The 18,062-nt window shown below is 35.9% G+C and overlaps 1 protein-coding gene across 8 annotated transcripts in view; it reads right to left on the bottom strand.

Moving 5' to 3' along the window:
- Positions 1–18,062, bottom strand: part of CEP112 (centrosomal protein 112) — a 646,693-nt gene that overhangs the window by 362,422 nt on the left and 266,209 nt on the right. For all 8 annotated transcript variants that reach the window (XR_005195271.1, XR_005195272.1, XM_017497316.2 and 5 more), the window contains one exon: positions 7,442–7,624. Coding sequence is in view for 6 of the 8 variants with exons in the window: in XM_017497316.2 (XP_017352805.1) it covers positions 7,442–7,624 (183 nt within the window). In the remaining 2 variants the exon portion in view is untranslated. The remainder of the gene's footprint in view (positions 1–7,441; positions 7,625–18,062) is intronic.

Raw genomic sequence — 18,062 nt, 5'->3', positions numbered from 1 at the left:
AGTATCAGTATTTTAAATCTAGTAAGGTAGTCACAATTCAAATTAGAAATATAATGGATTTATGCAGAATAAATAAAATTCAGAAACAATGTGCTCATACATTAGCAGGCATATGGGGTAGAGGACTTTGCTATGAGTCCCAGTACACTATTAGTTACATAACCTTGGGCAATTTATTTATGCTTCCTGAATCTTTTCTCATTGATAAAATGAAAATACATATAGTCATCTTCTGACCCTGGTAAAAAGGTCAAAACAGAGTTTCAAGATAGAAAATGTCATCCTCATCAAGTATTAAAGGGTTGTGGCCGGGTACAGTAGCTCACGCCTGTAATCCCAGCACTTTGGAAGGTAGAGGCTGGTGGATCAGGATGTCAGGAGTTCAAGACCAGCCTGACCAACATGGTGAAACCCTGTCTCTACTAAAAATACGAAAATTAGCCTGGTGTACTGGTGTACACCTGTAGTCCCAGCTACTCCGGAGGCTGAGGCAGGAGAATCGCTTGAACCCAGGAGGTGTAGGTTGTAGTGAGCCAAGATTGTGTCACTGCACTCCAGGCTGGGTGACAGAGAGAGACTCCTCGAAAAAAAAAAAAAAAAGGACTGTGTGAGAGAATGCAATGCAAAGGAGCCAGCAGCCCAGCAGAGAGTTTGGCACAAGGAAAGCACACAATAAATATCTGTTGTTATTGTTGCTGTTGCTACTGCTGTTGTTAAACACATACAAACATGAAAACTCAGTGTTGTTGGAGGAGCTGCTACTTACTCAAACTGGAAATCAAACAGCATTTTCAAGCATTATTATGACTTTGGAGCAATATCGAATATGGCAAATCACTGAAAGAAATGCAAATTGCTATGAGAAGCTCAGAAGGGGAGCAGGGTACCACTGTCACTCTCCATGCTGGGCAAAGATTCCTATATAACCCTCTTCCTTTTCTGCCACGTCCAAGTCTCTCCAAAAATCTAAAATCTTTCTCGGATGATAGAAAGAGCACTAAATTTGGATTAAGAAGCCCTGGTTTGCAAGTTATGTGACCTTAGGCAAAAGATTGTCCTGGAATCACAGGTTTCCTATCTGTAAATGGAATACAGTTGGATGTGGTCATCTCTTTAGATTACTTAATCTGACTATACTAATGCTAGATACTTAGACACCTGATATAACTAAAAGCTTCATGTCTGGCAGAACATATGGTACACAACGATTGTGGTCCCCTGCAATCCTCCCAGTTCTCACCACCGCAGTGGTCATATTTTACTCCCTATTTAAAATCTCTTCCATATTTAATTATTTCTTCTTCAATAGCAATTTTAATGTTTCTAAAGAAATCCATTCAGTATAATGAGAACAAAAGACAGAATTTAAAGCAATCATTTTTAGTTGACACAAAGTTACTAATTCAAATGGAATACTTTATGTTATTATTTAAAAGGTTTGCCTTTAAAAGGAATGCTCCCTATCTAAAAGTGGACCAAATACCACAGAATGTGGTTTCCATGGTAACTGCCACATTTTAAAAATATGCACAGGACTAAAGATACAGTGTATCTTCTACAAATGGATCATTCTTAGAGAAATCATTTGTCTTGCCTCAGCTTGTATTTTTTGCTTTTTAAACAATATAATTTTCTCCATGTTGAGGACAGAGTTAAATTGTTTATAATAGTTTAATCACAGATACAAATACACTAGTGTTATGCATGCAGGATGAAAACAATTACAGAATTTTAGAATTATAATAGAAAAAGGAAGCTGGTCACCTATACAAAATGTAAGCTTTACCTAAAATGGCATTTGCCTATATTTTCTGCTAATTAAAAACTTAAGAAATAGTATTATTTTACATATTAATTTGTATAGTAATATATAAACAATGCAAATGTATTATTAAATTCACATTTCACACTATTAGACACATAATTACTGAATACTAACAAAAAAGATCTTCACATCAGTGCATCTATGCCGAAATATGCGGAGAATTTTGCCCCCTTTATTTGGAAAATTCTGTATGACCTAAGGTTTCGGTGTCAGAAAAACAGTATTTCCCTCACAGGCTTTTTAAAATGGCCTAGTTATGAAAAACTATCAATATTTTGAATATATACAGAAAGTTCCTGGGCCACCTTAAATAGGGCACTTAGATGATACTATAAAACTTCATCTAAAGAAAATACAGAATTGTAATGTGTGGTTTTACCAGAAGTCCACCAAAAATATCTTATTTTCTTCTTACAAACTTAAAGTGGAATGATCAAAACTTTTCCCACCAACCTTCTAATGCCTGACATTAAACACTGTACATTGCAGTGAAGCTCACTTAATACTTAAAACACACTCTGCTCTAACACAAATAACTCGGTCCATCAGGGGATGAGTATCACATCTTGGTGTGTACACAGCTGGAACACCAGGCCACCACTCTGATGTGACCATGTGTGTCACTAGGGAGAAGAGGAGAATAAAAAACAGGGTCACATTAACAGCAACGACCTCATTAGGCTGGGGGAAAAATGGAGTTTACATAGCTTGGTTTTTCCAAGCAATCAGTCCACTTTAATCCAAAGAAACAAAAATATATATACCTCAGAACCAAGCAAATGACATTAATGAATAAATATTAGTGATAAAATACTATTTTGGTTATGTAGGTAGAATATGATTCATTTTAATCTAGGTATAAGTAACTTTCACTCTTGGAGTGAATTACCATTTGATTTTATAATTTGTTTTTCTAGTTTTTCATAATAAACTCAGAGAACAAAAAAGTCAGATCTAAGAAAGAGAGTAGCACACTTGGGAATTGATATTAGGCATTAACTTCTAAATAATTTCTAAACTCAGCTATGTTTCTAAGTTTTTCTTCGTGAAGACACTTTGTAAGCATTCCTGGCCCAGTGATAAAACAACTGTACTAAAATTTGCTAGGCTGTGACTTAAAATATACTTTCTTATGATTCATAATATCTGCAAAATTTTATTTCTTAAGGTATATTGTTTTTTGATTCGAGAATAATATTCTCAATAAATTAAAATTTTGGCACATAAAATAAAATCTAGTAATTACATTTTATGAAAGTACTAAAGAATCTAAAGTTTCCCCACCAAATTTTACTTGCAATGTTTTAACATATGGAAAATATCATCAGCTATATTGGTCAATGTCCTTTATATTAAGTCTAATGACATAAATTTCTCTCAGAACCGAGAGCTTGAAAAAAAAGAATTGCTATGATTTTTTTCATTACATATTTAGAATTACATAATTCACCATGTTTCCCTCTTTGCTGTGGCTTCTAGGCAAGCTCAGAGCTAAAATTTCCACTTAACTGTTATATTTTTTCTTCAGTATACATTTTCTAGGGTGGTTAATATAATTTATTGCCTAATTACTATTTTCAGTTATTTTAAGTGTATGTTTATTATAAAATGCTGCTTTAGATCCTTTTGGTAATAGCTGGCATATAAAACAATTAAAATGTTTTCACAAGAAAAATGCTACCAAAGACCAAAAGCCATGCATATAGGTATAGCAAGAATGTTCAGACTATATATATTGTTAAATTCCCCCTTGGAGTAATCTTTAAAGAACAGTAGCCAATGTTCAGTCCCCTGAATGCAGGTACATACTCAGTTTATAAATGAAGATTTTTATCTTGGGCCAAAATTCGCAAATGCATGGAAAATAAGGAAATGCAATTGAGATACAATTTTTAAAATTAAAATTGTCCTATCCATATCTTTTTAGGAAAAGTTTTTTCTAAATAGAAGAGAATTATTACAAATTCTACATTTAGGAATCAGTGTTAGATTCAGCTCTTAACGTGAATCAGTATGGCAAAATCAAGATAATTTGTCTATTTATTATGTAAAAATTGTTCATATTAGATTTATGATTCTCAGTGTGGGGGATTAAGAAAGGCATTTAGATGCCAATGTTTTGCAAGAGCCATTGTACCATATGCAAATGCTAAATTTAATATATTTTTTAGATCTGGCTGATGACCTTCTGCAAGGTTGCTGCATGTAATTTGCATGATACTGATGGTGACACACAATGGCTGCTTGTTACCCTAGGTGTCTGAATGTCTCTACTGCAACAGGTCACATAGTGGTCCTAAAATGGAGATGCCCCCTCTGGGGAGGATCACAAAGGTTCTATGCAACAGTCTCTACAGTATTCACACATACCACTCACTGTGGCACAAACGGAAAACATCAAGCTATCTCTAAATGGTTCAGGGCCCTAAAAGGACAAGTAAGGGATCAAGAAACCTATGTTCCATTTTTCTTCTAATTCAACAGGATAAACAATAGAAATTCGCTCATTATATCACAGTTCAAAAGCAAAACAAGAATTACATGTAGAACTTTCATGTTACAAGCAGTTAAGATTACATTTAGAAATGTTCTAATTAAAATATGATTGAATCAATTAAATCATTCTCCAAAATAATTTCAATAAGAAAGACCTGGTAAATAAGAAATATTCGACAGTGAGGTTACAAATATCTACAAGTCTTGATTTCTACTGATCTGAATGCTTTTTCTTAAACACAAGACTTTAGGTAGATACCAGACAGAACATCTTGTATGATGGAGATAAAATTTAACGTGCATGTTAGCAAATTTAAGTATCACAACATAATATATCCTGCCATTCAAAATCAAAGTACTATAACAAAAATACGACATACACATAAAACAATTAGCTAACTGAACCAAATTAAATGAGGAAAATAGTTCATTGTCCTTGGTGCATTTCTATATCTTATCATTGTTCCTTAAAACAGAAATTATTAGCATAACAATTAACTTATAATATTATAAAACAAATTCACCAAAAGAGAGTCCCTAGTTGGAATGATTCACCTTAAGGTTGGCAACTATACTTTATAATAATGATTTTCTAATCAGCATGCAATGTACTACATATTTGGAAGAAGTCAAAAATAGACTTTAAGGAAACTGTACTCATTTAAGAATCTGATGGAAGAGAAGCAGTATACGAAGCCATAGTATTCAAAATAGATATTTCACTGTTCTTTTGGCTAAGTATTTCAAAAAGTCCTTTTTACAAAATGGCCTCCATTGCTAAACTAGAATAGCTACACATTAACTGAAAATGAAATCTCTCTGAAATTAAAATTTTTAACATTATACAATCCAACATTTCATATATGTTTGTTCTGCATCAAACTACAACAGGGTGATTTGAAAAAGATCTTTGATTTTGAAAATGATATGCCTACTTTGTTTTCTTGAAATTTATCAATGAATTTAGAACTTAAAAGGTATTATACATTAGATTATTTAGACCACAACCATAAAGAGATATATTTTGAAAATTTAAGACCTACCTGAAATATCCTCAATAAATAACCAAAGATAAATAAAAATTATGAGCATTTTGGTACACATGATTTTTTAAAATATAGCTTATTGCTAAAAGTTTTTAAAATTGTATTCTCTGAGAACAACTAAGTACAACATACACAAAATTATTTTCCTTTTGACCAAGAATGCATTTAGCCTGTTTCCATTGCTTACTGGCATTCCCTTGACAGCAATTCCAATTAGTAAAACGTTCTGAGAAAGACACGAAATATGAGCAACATAATCCTAAACTACAGTATTTGAGGAGGTCATAGAGTCCTCATACTTAATGTTTCAACAGAAAGAAATTCAATTAATAACCTTATTGTACTATCCCGTGGCTTTATTATACGTAATACTACTAAAATTTCCCTTTTGTTATGATTGGATGAACCGCACCCTACATGGCAGATACGACACATGCAAAATCACAAAGGTTTCCTCTAAATTTGGCCTCCACTTGTATCAGCTTCCCATAACAGCCCCCAAATAATAGGAAGTTATGTAAATTACTGTATTTTATTTTACCCATTAGACAATTCTACTACGCAAACAAATCCTACACTGACTCGGAACCCATATCTCTTGTCATGGGAAAACAATGGTAAGGTTTAACATCATATTTGATGGAGAATATAAACTAGGAAATATTCCTGACAAATTGTATGGCTAAAAGTCAAAACACCAGCATATATTTCATAAAGGCTCTAATGAGGTTGGTGGCAAAAATATAATACACGATGATTTAACAGGAACCACCTGAGTATTCTGTGGTGGCAACTACAATGACTACATTTTTAGGTAGCAAACCACCATAAAACAAGTTGAAAATAATTGTACTGTAAATGTATATCATTGACAACAAAAGCTGTGCTGAGTATATTCATATTGCATCAGTCATTCTCTGAAAGTAGAAGACAACTCAAGGTCAAATGAAAAATAACCAGTAACTCCTATTCTTTGCCTTACTACCTCCCGCTGTCCACTCAAAAAATTAACATCTTACTTAATTAATACTGTGTTTACATTTAGATAATTACAAAATTGTTGAAAGACATAGTGTAACAGAAGGTTTGATATGTTTGAAAACTGTATTATTTGGAGAGGAAGGATAACTAGAAGAAGAAGGTTGTGTGGTGTGGTTAGTGTGGTTAGTATGGCTAGATTTCAATGGAAAAAGAGGTATTTAGACCTAGTATACAATATGGTTTTATTAGAAAAGAACATTATCTTTTTATTGTTATCAATTGCTCTTAAATTTTTCTTTAATACAATTTCACAGCAATCTCAAGAGGATACACTAAAGGCCCTTGATTATATATATTCTAAAGAATGTATTGTATCACAAAGATACACATCCAATAAGATTTCTTTTTTCATCTGAAATTCATAAAGATAATTTTCCATGCTGACAGTGCACATTTCATCCACAAGTTTGAGGAGTCAAATGCTACCACAGCTGGGGGTTATTCTGCCAAATGGCTTCCAACAGGGACTACAGAGACGTGGGCTGGGAGGCATGTGTGTGTGCAGGAAAAAGAAACAGACCTGATGGGAAATAGCCCTTCTCTGGAGTCATTTTTATCAATTACCATCTGAGTGATCTAATCAAATATAGGCTAATGAAAACAGCAACACTAGGAAGGAAAAGCAAATATTAAAACAGCTGCTTGATTACCTACAGAGATTAAAACAAAAAGCAAGGAGTGATGCTGATATATTTCATAAGGATTTGCTAAGGCTGAAGGGAGGGGTAAGGGGCAGATACCTTAAAAAAATCCATCATGAAAGGAACTGAGACAAGATTATAAAAAAAGGGGGCCAAGTTATAGCGCGCCATGGGATTTTTAATCTGGCTACCTGTGGTTTCTGTAGTTAAGGCTTTATTCATCCCAAAACTCGGGGTGGGAGGGGGAGAAAAACAACAAAAAAAACCACATTTATATGTCAGATTTGCAAATGATCAAACAGCGTGCATCAACAAGAATAATAAGAAAACATGAAACGCTGATGACTTTTTAAAAATAGATACCCGTTTTATCAAATATTATTGATAATTACCTGTGCATCTCGTTTCTTGAACTCCTGAATTTGATTTTCGTGCTCCATATTGGCAGCGCGAAGCTGTTTTTCCAGGTTTTCAATTTCCCGTTCATGGTCTCGGACTAGGCTATCCTTCTCTGCGTTATGCTGCTGTAATAGGTGCGTCTTCTCCTGTTCATGCTCCAGCTTCAGCTCTACTATCTGATTGGACAATGAGGAGGACAGTTCATCAACAGAACATCCTTGTCGTCATGACAACTCATGTACAGCTTAATTTTTCTCTAATTTGTCCAAGTTGAAAATTTTTATTTTTGCATCATTATTACCTCACCCTTGAAATACTCTCATCTGTGGGGGTGGTAGTTATACAAACCTCCTAATATTCAAAATAGTTGGGTATATTCAGTAAATCCTTCTGCAATCTGTTGACACAAATGTCCGAACATTGAAAAAAAATATCTTGAATGCTAGTCACTTCCTCCCCAAGAATTCAGGTATTTCTGATCAGCAATGGTTATAAATGGTTAATAGTCAGTACGCTTTGCTTTTGGCTTAAATATACACATGTGAAAAGCAGCAATTAAATCGGTCAGTTTTCTTCATGATTTACAAATAAAAGATCGGAGCTAAATACGCATCTGGATTATTGTATATACAGTTGTCTTTTTAAAAATAAAATGATAAATTTCAAAGCTCTATTATCTCGTTGTCAGCTACGGTATACCAACATAAACAGATGTTATGTGTTCCAGAAGGGCACCTGCTGTGCTGCAAGCTTGCACCATGATTTCATAAAGAGCATTCTATTCTCAGAATCCTTTCCCAGTCCACTCCACACTGGAGACTGTGACCTTGGCCAGTCTTAGCCTCTCCCTGCTAGACTGAATGGCAGCCCGAGACCAAGGGCCTGGTTGCCGCAGCTTTGATACTAATCCTCCCAGACTGTGCACAATGGCACCCTACCTGGCCTGCAAACTATAGCCAGCCAGGCTGTCTTTGAAGCAGGTGATGAATAGGGGACGGCAGGAAGCCAGCTTCCCCAGTGAACTCCAGGCCACACAGCTGCTAAGAACAGTCACTTGGATTTTTCTTCAGTTTTGGTGGATTTCAGGGGGAAAACTGCTGTTATCTAGAATATGTTGTGTTATTTTCGGCGTGAGAATCCATCTTCAAAAAAGCTAACAGTAGAAGCCTGCTCCAAATCGATCTTGTTTCGTGCAATGAATCACCAGACTACCTTATCTTAAAGCTATAGCATTCATTTCTCCAGGCATGCACACTGTATAAAATTTGAGAAGTTTTCTTTTTAAATTCATAATTCTTATCTCCTTATTACAAATCAAGAATCAAAATACAAATGAAATTTGCTTTAAGACACAGGTTTCAAAATGTTTTCTTATTGTGATTAAAGAGGTGCTGGTACCATTCCTTCTAAAACTATTCTAAACAATAGAAAAAGAGGGACTCCCCCCAACTCATTTTATGAGACCAGCATCATTCTGATACCAAAACCTGTCAGAGACACAACAAAAAAAGAAAATTTCATCCCAATATCCCTGATGAACATTGACACAAAAATCCTCAATAAAACACTGGCAAACCGAATCCAGCAGCACATCAAAAAACTTATCCACCATGATCAAATCGGCTTCATTCCTGGAATGCGAGGCTGGTTCAACGTATGCAAATCAATAAACACAATCCATCACATAAACAGAACCAAAGACAAAAACCACTTGATTATCTCAATAGATGCAGAAAAGGCCTTCAATAAAATTCAACACCGCTTCACCCTAAAAACTCACAATAAACTAGATATTGATGGAACATATCTCAAAATCATAACAGCTATTTACGACAATCCCAAAACCAATATCATACTGAATGGGCAAAAGCTGGAAACATTTCCTTTGAAAACTGGCACAAGACAAGGATGCCTTCTCTCATCATACCTATTCATCATGGTATTGGAAGTTCTGGCCAGGGTAATCAGGCAAGAGAAAAAAATAACAGGTATTCCAATAGGAAAAGAAAAAGTCAAATTGTCTCTGTTTGCAGATATCATGATTCTATATTTAGAAAACCCCATCATCTCAGCCCAAAATCTCCTTAAGCTGATAAGCAATTTCAGCAAAGTCTCAGAATACAAAATCAATGTGCAGAAATCACAAGCATTGCTATACACCAATAACAGACAAACAGAGCCAAATCTTGAGTGAACTCCCAACCACAATTGCTACAAAGAGAATAAAATACCTAAGAATACAACTTACAAGGGATGTGAAGAACCTCTTCAAGGAGAACTACAAACCATTGCTCATGGAAATAAGAGAGGACACAAATGGAAAAACATTCCATGCTCATGGATAGGAAGAATCAATATCATGAAAATGACCATACTGTCCAAAGTAATTTATAGATTCAATGCTATCCCCATCAAGCTACCATTGACTTTCTTCACCAAATTAGAAAAAACTACTTTAAATTTCATATGGAACCAAGAAGAGCCCATATAGCCAAGACAATCCTAAGCAAAAAGAACAAAGTTGGAGGCATCATGCTACCTGACTTCAAACTATACTACAAGGCTACAGTAAATAAAACAGCATGGTATTGGTACCAAAACAGATATATAGACCAATGGAACAGAACAGAGGCCTCATAAATAACATTACACATCTACAACTATCTGATCTTTGACAAACCCAACAAAAACAAGCAATGGGAGAAAGGGTTCCCTATTTAATAAATGGTGTGGGGAAAACTGGCCAGCCATATAAAGAAAACTGAAACTGGACCCCTTCCTTACACCTTATGCAAAAATTAACTCAAGATGGATTAAAGAGTTAAACATAAGACCTAAAACCATAAAAACCCTAGAAGAAAACCTGGGCAATATCATTCAGGGCATAGGCATGGGCAAAGACTTTATGACTATAACACCAAAAGCAATGGCAACAAAAGCAAAAATTGACAAATGAAATCGAATTAAACTAACGAGCTTCTACATAGCAAAATAAACTATCATCAGAGCAAACAGGCAACCTACAGAAATGGGAGAAAATGTTTGCAATCTGTCCATCTGACAAACAACTAATATCCAGAATCTACAAGGAAGTTAAACAAATTTACAAGAAAAAAACACACAACCCCATCAAGAAGTGGGCAAAGGAAATGAAAAGACATTTCTCTAAATGTGGCCAACAAACATAATGAAAAAAAAGCTCATCATCACTGGTCATTAGAGAAATGCAAATTAAAACCACAATGAGATACCATCTCATGCCAGTTAGAATAGTGATCATTAAAAAGTCAGGAAATAACAGATGCTGGAGAGGATGTGAAGAAATCGCTTTTACACTGTTGGTGGGAGTGTAAATTAGTTCAACCATTGCGGAAGACAGTGTTGTGATTCCTCAAGGATCTACAACCAGAAGCACCATTTGACCCAGCAATCCCATTACTGAGTATATGCCCAAAGGATTATAAATCATTCTACTATAAAGACACAGGCACACATATGTTTATTGCAGCATTATTCACAATAGCAAAGGCTTGGAGCCAATCCAAATGCCCATCCATGATAGACTGGATAAAGAAAATGTGGCACATATACACCATGGAATACCATGCAGCCATAAAAAAGAATGAGTTCATGTCCTTTGCAGGGACATGGATGAAGCTGGAAACCATCATTCTTAGCAAACTAACACAGGAGCAGAAAACCCAAACACTGCATGTTCTCACTTATAAGTGGGAGTTGAACAATGAAAACACATGGACACCGGGAGGGGAACATCACGAACAATGAGAACACATGGACACAGGGAGGGGAACATCACGAACAATGAGAACAGATGGACACAGGGAGGGGAACATCACACACCAGGACCTGTTGGTGGGTGAGCTGGAGGAGACAGAGCATTAGGAGAAATACCTAGCATAGATGATGGGTTGATGGATGCAGCAAACCACCATGGCATGAGTATACCTGTGTAACAAACCTGCACATTCTGCACATGTAGCCCAGAACTTAAAGTATAATTTTAAAAAAGGAGTTGGAAAATCAATAATTTCTAATCATAATGTATTACTATTTAGATGAAAGAAAAGTATGCAAACTCTTAAACATATACACTTATAACAATAAAACAATGTATAAATAGTAAGGAAAAATGTATTTTGCATCTGAGAACAGTGAGGTGTTACAGTGGATTTATATTTATTTAAAATTTAAGTGTTTTCCCTATATTATTCTACTATTGGCAATATGCAGAAAAAATAGTATTAACATTTTATCCTAATAGATACTATACAGTGTAAAAAAGTTTTGATTATTCAAAATAAATGTGTATGCTTTGTTCTGTGTCTCACACAACTATGATAATCCCAACAAAAGAGAGTTATGCTTTTGCCATTGCTGTTATGACATTTTGCTCAGGAAGCTGAGTGAATAAATTACTGAGCTGGAATATTTTTATTTCTTGTACACATTATTCCCACTCAACACTATACCACCAGACAATTATAATAAAATTATAAACTTTAATCAAAATCATTTAAGTATGTAACACACTGAAGGGAAATAGGAGGTGGAAAGTTCTGTTGAGATCTTCTTGAAAGCCTCAGAAACACTGGGAGAAGGAATGTGACTTAAAATTGATTAAAAGCAAAATATTTTACAATATTCTAGAATGAGAAAAGTAACCAAATGGGCTATAATTGGGGTAAAAAAAATTGCAGCATTTTCTCCCAACAAAAATCACATGACTAGAACTGGCTGTGAGATCATTAGTAATGATACTTCCTTGTTCTGAGCTCTAGTAATAACGCACTTTCACAGGAACTTTCTAAACGGAGACGTCTTAAGTGTTCCTATAGATTGATCAGAGATTATATCCACGTTCAAATTTCACTTTATTCATTTTTTAAAATCAGAAAAAAAAATGAAATAGTGATCATCACATTTGAAGCCTAAACATAGTCATAAATGATTATTAGTTTGATATTTTGTCAGGTCCTATTGCTCAGTGATTTTACTTAATGAACAAATCTCAAGATTGCCAAGCCTTTTAAATATCATTTACTTATACCTCTTCTGCTTGGGTAGAGAATAATGAGGATAATTTTCCATTTAAAGTGCAATAGCTCAGGCTTGTCTGCTAAGCCCAACACTACGTGGCTAACTTCTCGATGTCATGAGTTCTTCTTGGTCTTTTCCTAGGCTTCCTCACTGTCAGCATCTTCTGGCAGGGGTGTCTTCTCCAAATAAATGGTAGAGTACAAAGGAGAAACCCTAATGTTCTGGGAATATCTTGACAATGGTATTCATAACTACAAAGGACATTATTAAGGTATACATATAAATTAAAAGTTTTACTGGTGCCTAGCCCCATCCATGCAAATAAATGTTGAGTCATCTAGAGTTTCCACTTATCCTTTACTTGTGGATACATCTCAAAGGTAAACACAAAGTAGCACATCTTCTTCATATTGGACTAGCAGATACTTTGGTTGACCAACAATAATGTCTAATAGAGTTAATAACTACCAGGAGGTAGAAATTATGGACATGTAAAGGATATAAAAGCAAACAGAATGCACAAAAATGAATATTAAATTGTTAATAAGCTTTCTAAGTCAAAGGGTATGAGGTGTCCGGACTCACAATACATTCTACAAGAAAGAACTGGATGCACCATCATCAGGGACCCTGCTTAATTAAGGCTGGCTAAGGAGTTCCCTGCAATAAAAGAGGGAAGGCTTCAAGTTCCTTAATCCAAAAGCATTGAGCTATGGGATGGAAAACAATACTGGGTATGTGCCCACCCTAAACATATTAAAGCAGACTGGCATGTCTTCCAGGAACAATGGTAGCGTTAGCCCTCAGGTGCCAGCACCTGGTAGCATCTGATAGTTGTTTGAGATGCTAGAGTTGACAGCTTAGTGGTTGGGGTTCATGTGAGAAGACAGCTTCATTGCCTAGAAAATACTGGGTTGACTCACAGGAATTGTCATTTTTGTAGGCCAAAACAGGAGATGAAAAAGGGGCCGGGTACAGTGGCTCATGCCTGTAATCCCAGCACTTTGGGAGACCAAGGCGGGTGGATCATCTGAGGTCGGGAGTTCAACTCCAGCCTGACCAAAATGGAGAAACTCTGTCTAAACTAAAAATACAAAATTAGCCAGGCATGGTGGTAGATGCCTGTTATTCCCAGCTACTCGGGAGGCTGAGGCAGGAGAATCGCTTGAACATGGGAGGCAGAAGTTGCAGTGAGCCGAGATCGCACCACTGCACTCCAACCTGGGCAACAAGAGTTAAATTCCATCTCAAAAAAAGAAAAAGCAAAAAAAAGGGTCCTGCTCCACCCACTATGCTACTCCACAACACAAGTTGAACCTGAAATTCAAGAGTAAAGTTTTGAACTTCTGAAGTTCCTGAAAGCATCAGCCTCCATTTCAGAATGGACGAAATGCTCCTACGACTTGATGATGAGGTCTTCATTCCAACTGAACTATTATGTAAACACCTAAGGGTTAGAGAACATTCTAGGTCTTGAGAAAGACCATGATGGAACCACTGGACATCCAAGTCCCTAGAGATCTTGGAATATATATTTTAAGTCCTGGTAACTGTTTTACAGTCAAAGTAGTGCTAGCAAATATGGCCTGAACCCCTTTTAATAATCATATAAAGAAATAGAAAAGGAGACTGAAAAAGTCATTTCTTCTCAATATACAATATGTAGAAGACTAACCCATCCCAATAACATAACTTAATGTCAGGAACGCCAGTGCTAGAAACATAAATTATAGAAGGATACATCACAACACATTGAAAGGGGAAATTGTGGTATAAAATACTAACCAAAATAATCTTGAAGGTAATCAAATTACAAAATCTACATAACCCTGTTGTAAAAATGGGTTAAAGCTAGAGAAAGTAGGGAGAGTGGTTCTCCATGTTCTCTGGCTAAAAAAGGAGAAAGACAGGGAGTCACAGTTAGGTGCCCTGAAATTATATTTGTCCTACAACTCAACAATTGCTCTCATTTAAGTAAATAGAAATATGAAAGCTTAAGAATTTGAAGGGACTTAGAGGCTAGCTAGTACAATGTTAATCTTAATCTAAAAACCTCCCCTACAAAACCCTGATCGTCATTTGGCTGCTGCTGGAATGATTTTACCAACGGGGGAATAACTGTATTCCAAGAGAAGCCAATGCCTCATACTGAACATACTTGGCACTGGAACTTCTGGGTAAAGATAATAGGGAAAACTGAAAATTGTAAAAAGAACAAAAACAAATGTTAAATACAGAGCAAGAGAACATTCACTGGCAGTGAACAAACAAGGAAAGAGGAATAATAACTTGGCTACAAATTTCAAAAGGAGGTAGTCAAGGAAAGAAAGAGAAGAATCTGACATGGTTTGGTGAGACATACTCTTTTGTCCCTACACCCTAGAAGTAGAACTGGTAAGTTTAAATTATGCTGAGGATTATTTTCCAATATCCCAGTTTTGGAGAAAAATGAACTGAAGATGTATCATTCACTTTTCCCTCTTCTGCCTGGGTGGAGGATAAGGAGGACAATTTCAATGGTGTAAAAATGACTACTAGAGAGAGATGAATAAAATTAGGAAAGTAAGAAACGGGCTGATCCTCTCTGATAGAACGTAAGATTTACAGCTTACATAAAAAAGAAAACACTCTCTCATACATAGAAAAACCCCAGCATATGACATTAATAAATTGTTAAAAGACAGAGACAGCATGAGTTTCTCCAGCAAAAGTTGTTCAGAACTACAACTAAGCTCTTTTTCTCCATCCCAATCATGATCTAAAAAAAAAAGGCAATGAAATACCTGTGCCCCTATGCTGAAATTCAGAGGAGGACAGACAGACTGCATATAAAGGCTGAAAAGCAGTGAAAGAGAATTCATGAATATTATACCAGTCCATTTAGTAGATTTGGACAGAGCTGCCCACATTAAGCCAAAGCAAGATGAGGGAGGACAGTATTTGGAAAACTAGAGAAAAATTAATTACATTAGGAAAAAGGTGAACTTAGCAAAAAAGAAGAGGAAAAGAAGAAAGGAAGGAAGAGGCCCATTATTAAAAACCAGAAACAATTATAAGAGGACTTAATAAGAACATGAGTGTAATGAAAAGAATAATGCAAGGATAACAAGATAAAACAATGGAATTAACTAAGGACCCAAATAATTCCATCACAAAATTGATTCTAAATCAAAAACAACAAGCTGAATAAATATGGTGAACGATCAAATCATCGACATAGATAAAGGCCTTCAGGTAATCATACTAAAGGTCCAGGAAAAAGACAAAGAGAAGTTAAAGCAGAAAGAAAATGGTAAAAGAAAATCCACGTAAACACAGACATGGTATCAGAAAATTTCCCTAAAATGAAGAGATGCATGTGTATATCAAAAAGACACACTGTAGACCAAGAAAAATAGATTCCAATAGAAGAAAAGAAACATGAAAGAAAACTCAAGGACTATAGTGCCCAAACCATCCTTGGAAAAAAAAAAAAAAAAAAACTTGGGGGTAAATTTCAAGCAAAAGTTGACCAGAGAAGCTGTTTCAAGATCAATGTTTGCAACAAAAGGCAATCGGTGATATGTATAAAGTTTCAGGGGAAAAAAGAATGATCAAAAAATTTTATGCCCAGCTAAGATATACCTCACAAATAAGAAAACACATAGTGATGTTCAACTATGCAAAAATGCAGTGAATACAACCATAAGCCCTTTTTGGAAAAGCTACTTTAAATCTCAGTAGTCAATAGTAGATCAAAATAAGAACTCAGGTATGAAGTTGTGCTAAAAGTCCTGGTGGTGAAAACATTGATTTATATACAAAACTAAGTTTATATAACTGTGAGAATTATGGTTATAGAACAGAATGTAAATGTTATAAACTTCAATGATGTATAAATAATAACATGGTTGACAAAACAGACTGGTAAAAGTAGGTGGAAAGAAGTATAGGCAGTTTAAGTTTTCTCTAACAGAGAATAACTAATGCCCTCAAAATTGAATGATAAAATTTAAAAATTACTGTAAAACTTCAATGTATTTTCAATTTCTAACATTCTAAGAAATAATCTCTCACGTGGTTAAAAAAACATGTTTTTCTAAATTTTAGAAATCTTTCCATTTTCACTGGGCACAGTGGATCACCCCTGTTATTCCAGCACTTTAGGAGGCCAAGGTGAGATGATCACTTGAGCCCAGGCGTTCAAGTTCAGCCTAGGCAACGTACCAAGACTGCCTCTATAAAAAATAAATAAAAAAGAAAAAATGAGAGAAATCTTTCCATTTCCCTTTTTTCTTCAAATAATTTCACATATAATTTAATATTTTAATTAAAAAGTGGCAAATGTAGCATGGTCCTGTTTCTAGAAAATTGTTTTTGTCTATGTATCTACATATCCTTTTATTTATCAATCTCTCATAGAAATTTCTAAAATAATGCTCACCTAAGATTAACAGCAGTCATTTCTGGAAGGTAAGACTTGGGTAAAAATTTTGCTTTCTTCTTTGTGTGCAGGACCACGTCAAATGCCAGTAAATATTTCCCCCAGATATTCCCTTTGTGGGGAATGTGGTGGCAGTACAAGACTCTTAAGCAAGGGATGTGGTCTCTCTTATAACAAATGGGTTCTGGGTCAATGAGCTGACTTAGATCTGGGAAGCTTATTAGAGGACTATGATTTTCCACCCTAAGTGGAAAACGTTTCAATTTCACTTACCAGTTCTGGATGTTTTACTTGATGCTGTACAAGCCAAGTAGTATTCGCACTGGCTCTCTATCTTTTTATTTTGAGACAAAGTCTCCCTCTGTCACCCAGGCTGGAGTGCAGTGGCATGATCTTGGCTCACTGCAAACTCTGCCTCCCAGGTTGAAGCCATTCTTCTGCCTCGGCCTCCCGCATAGCTGGGACTACAGGCATGCACCACGACGCCCAGCGAATTTTTATATTTTCAGTAGAGACAGGGTTTCACAATATTGATCAGGCTGGTCTTGAACTCCTGACCTCGTGATCTGCATGCCTAGGTCTCCCAAGGTGCTGGGATTATAGGTGTGAGCCACCACCTGGCCACTTTGTCTTATCTCTCAGAACACAGCTCGTTATCACCACAGATCCCTGCAGGGCAAGACACCTCAAGGGCAGGTCTAGCCTTCCTACCCAGTACAGTAATCACATCTACCTTCCGTCTGACATCTGAGTGCCTCATGTGATGCCTGCTGTTTTGGAACCCAACTTTCCTATTGAAATTAGGTAGCTCAGTTCCACAGCAGTGTCTCCTACTGTCGGCCCCAGAATACAGAGGACGCCACCACAGAGTTGCTCAGTGCTATGGGTGCCCCTCCCACCAGTGCACCTCAGCACCTTAGTGAAGGCCATAACCTCTAGGCCCTCCCATGCACTGGCTTCTCTGGCCTAAAGAACAAAACCACTCTCATACTCTCACTTCCTGATACGTTGGCCCTTCTTCCATACCATGCCAACACAGTTCTGTCATAACTGGAATAGCATTCTATCCAAAATTATACTGATCATCAGATGAGTAGTTCAAGAGACACGTGGCTTTAAAGTGTTGGCCATTA

This window comes from Cebus imitator, unplaced genomic scaffold, assembly GCF_001604975.1.
Source record: "Cebus imitator isolate Cc_AM_T3 unplaced genomic scaffold, Cebus_imitator-1.0 Scaffold229, whole genome shotgun sequence".
In the NCBI taxonomy this organism is placed as follows: Eukaryota; Metazoa; Chordata; class Mammalia; order Primates; family Cebidae; genus Cebus; species Cebus imitator.
Note: the sequence above shows the minus strand (reverse complement) of the source record. Positions and strands in the feature narration are given on the sequence as shown.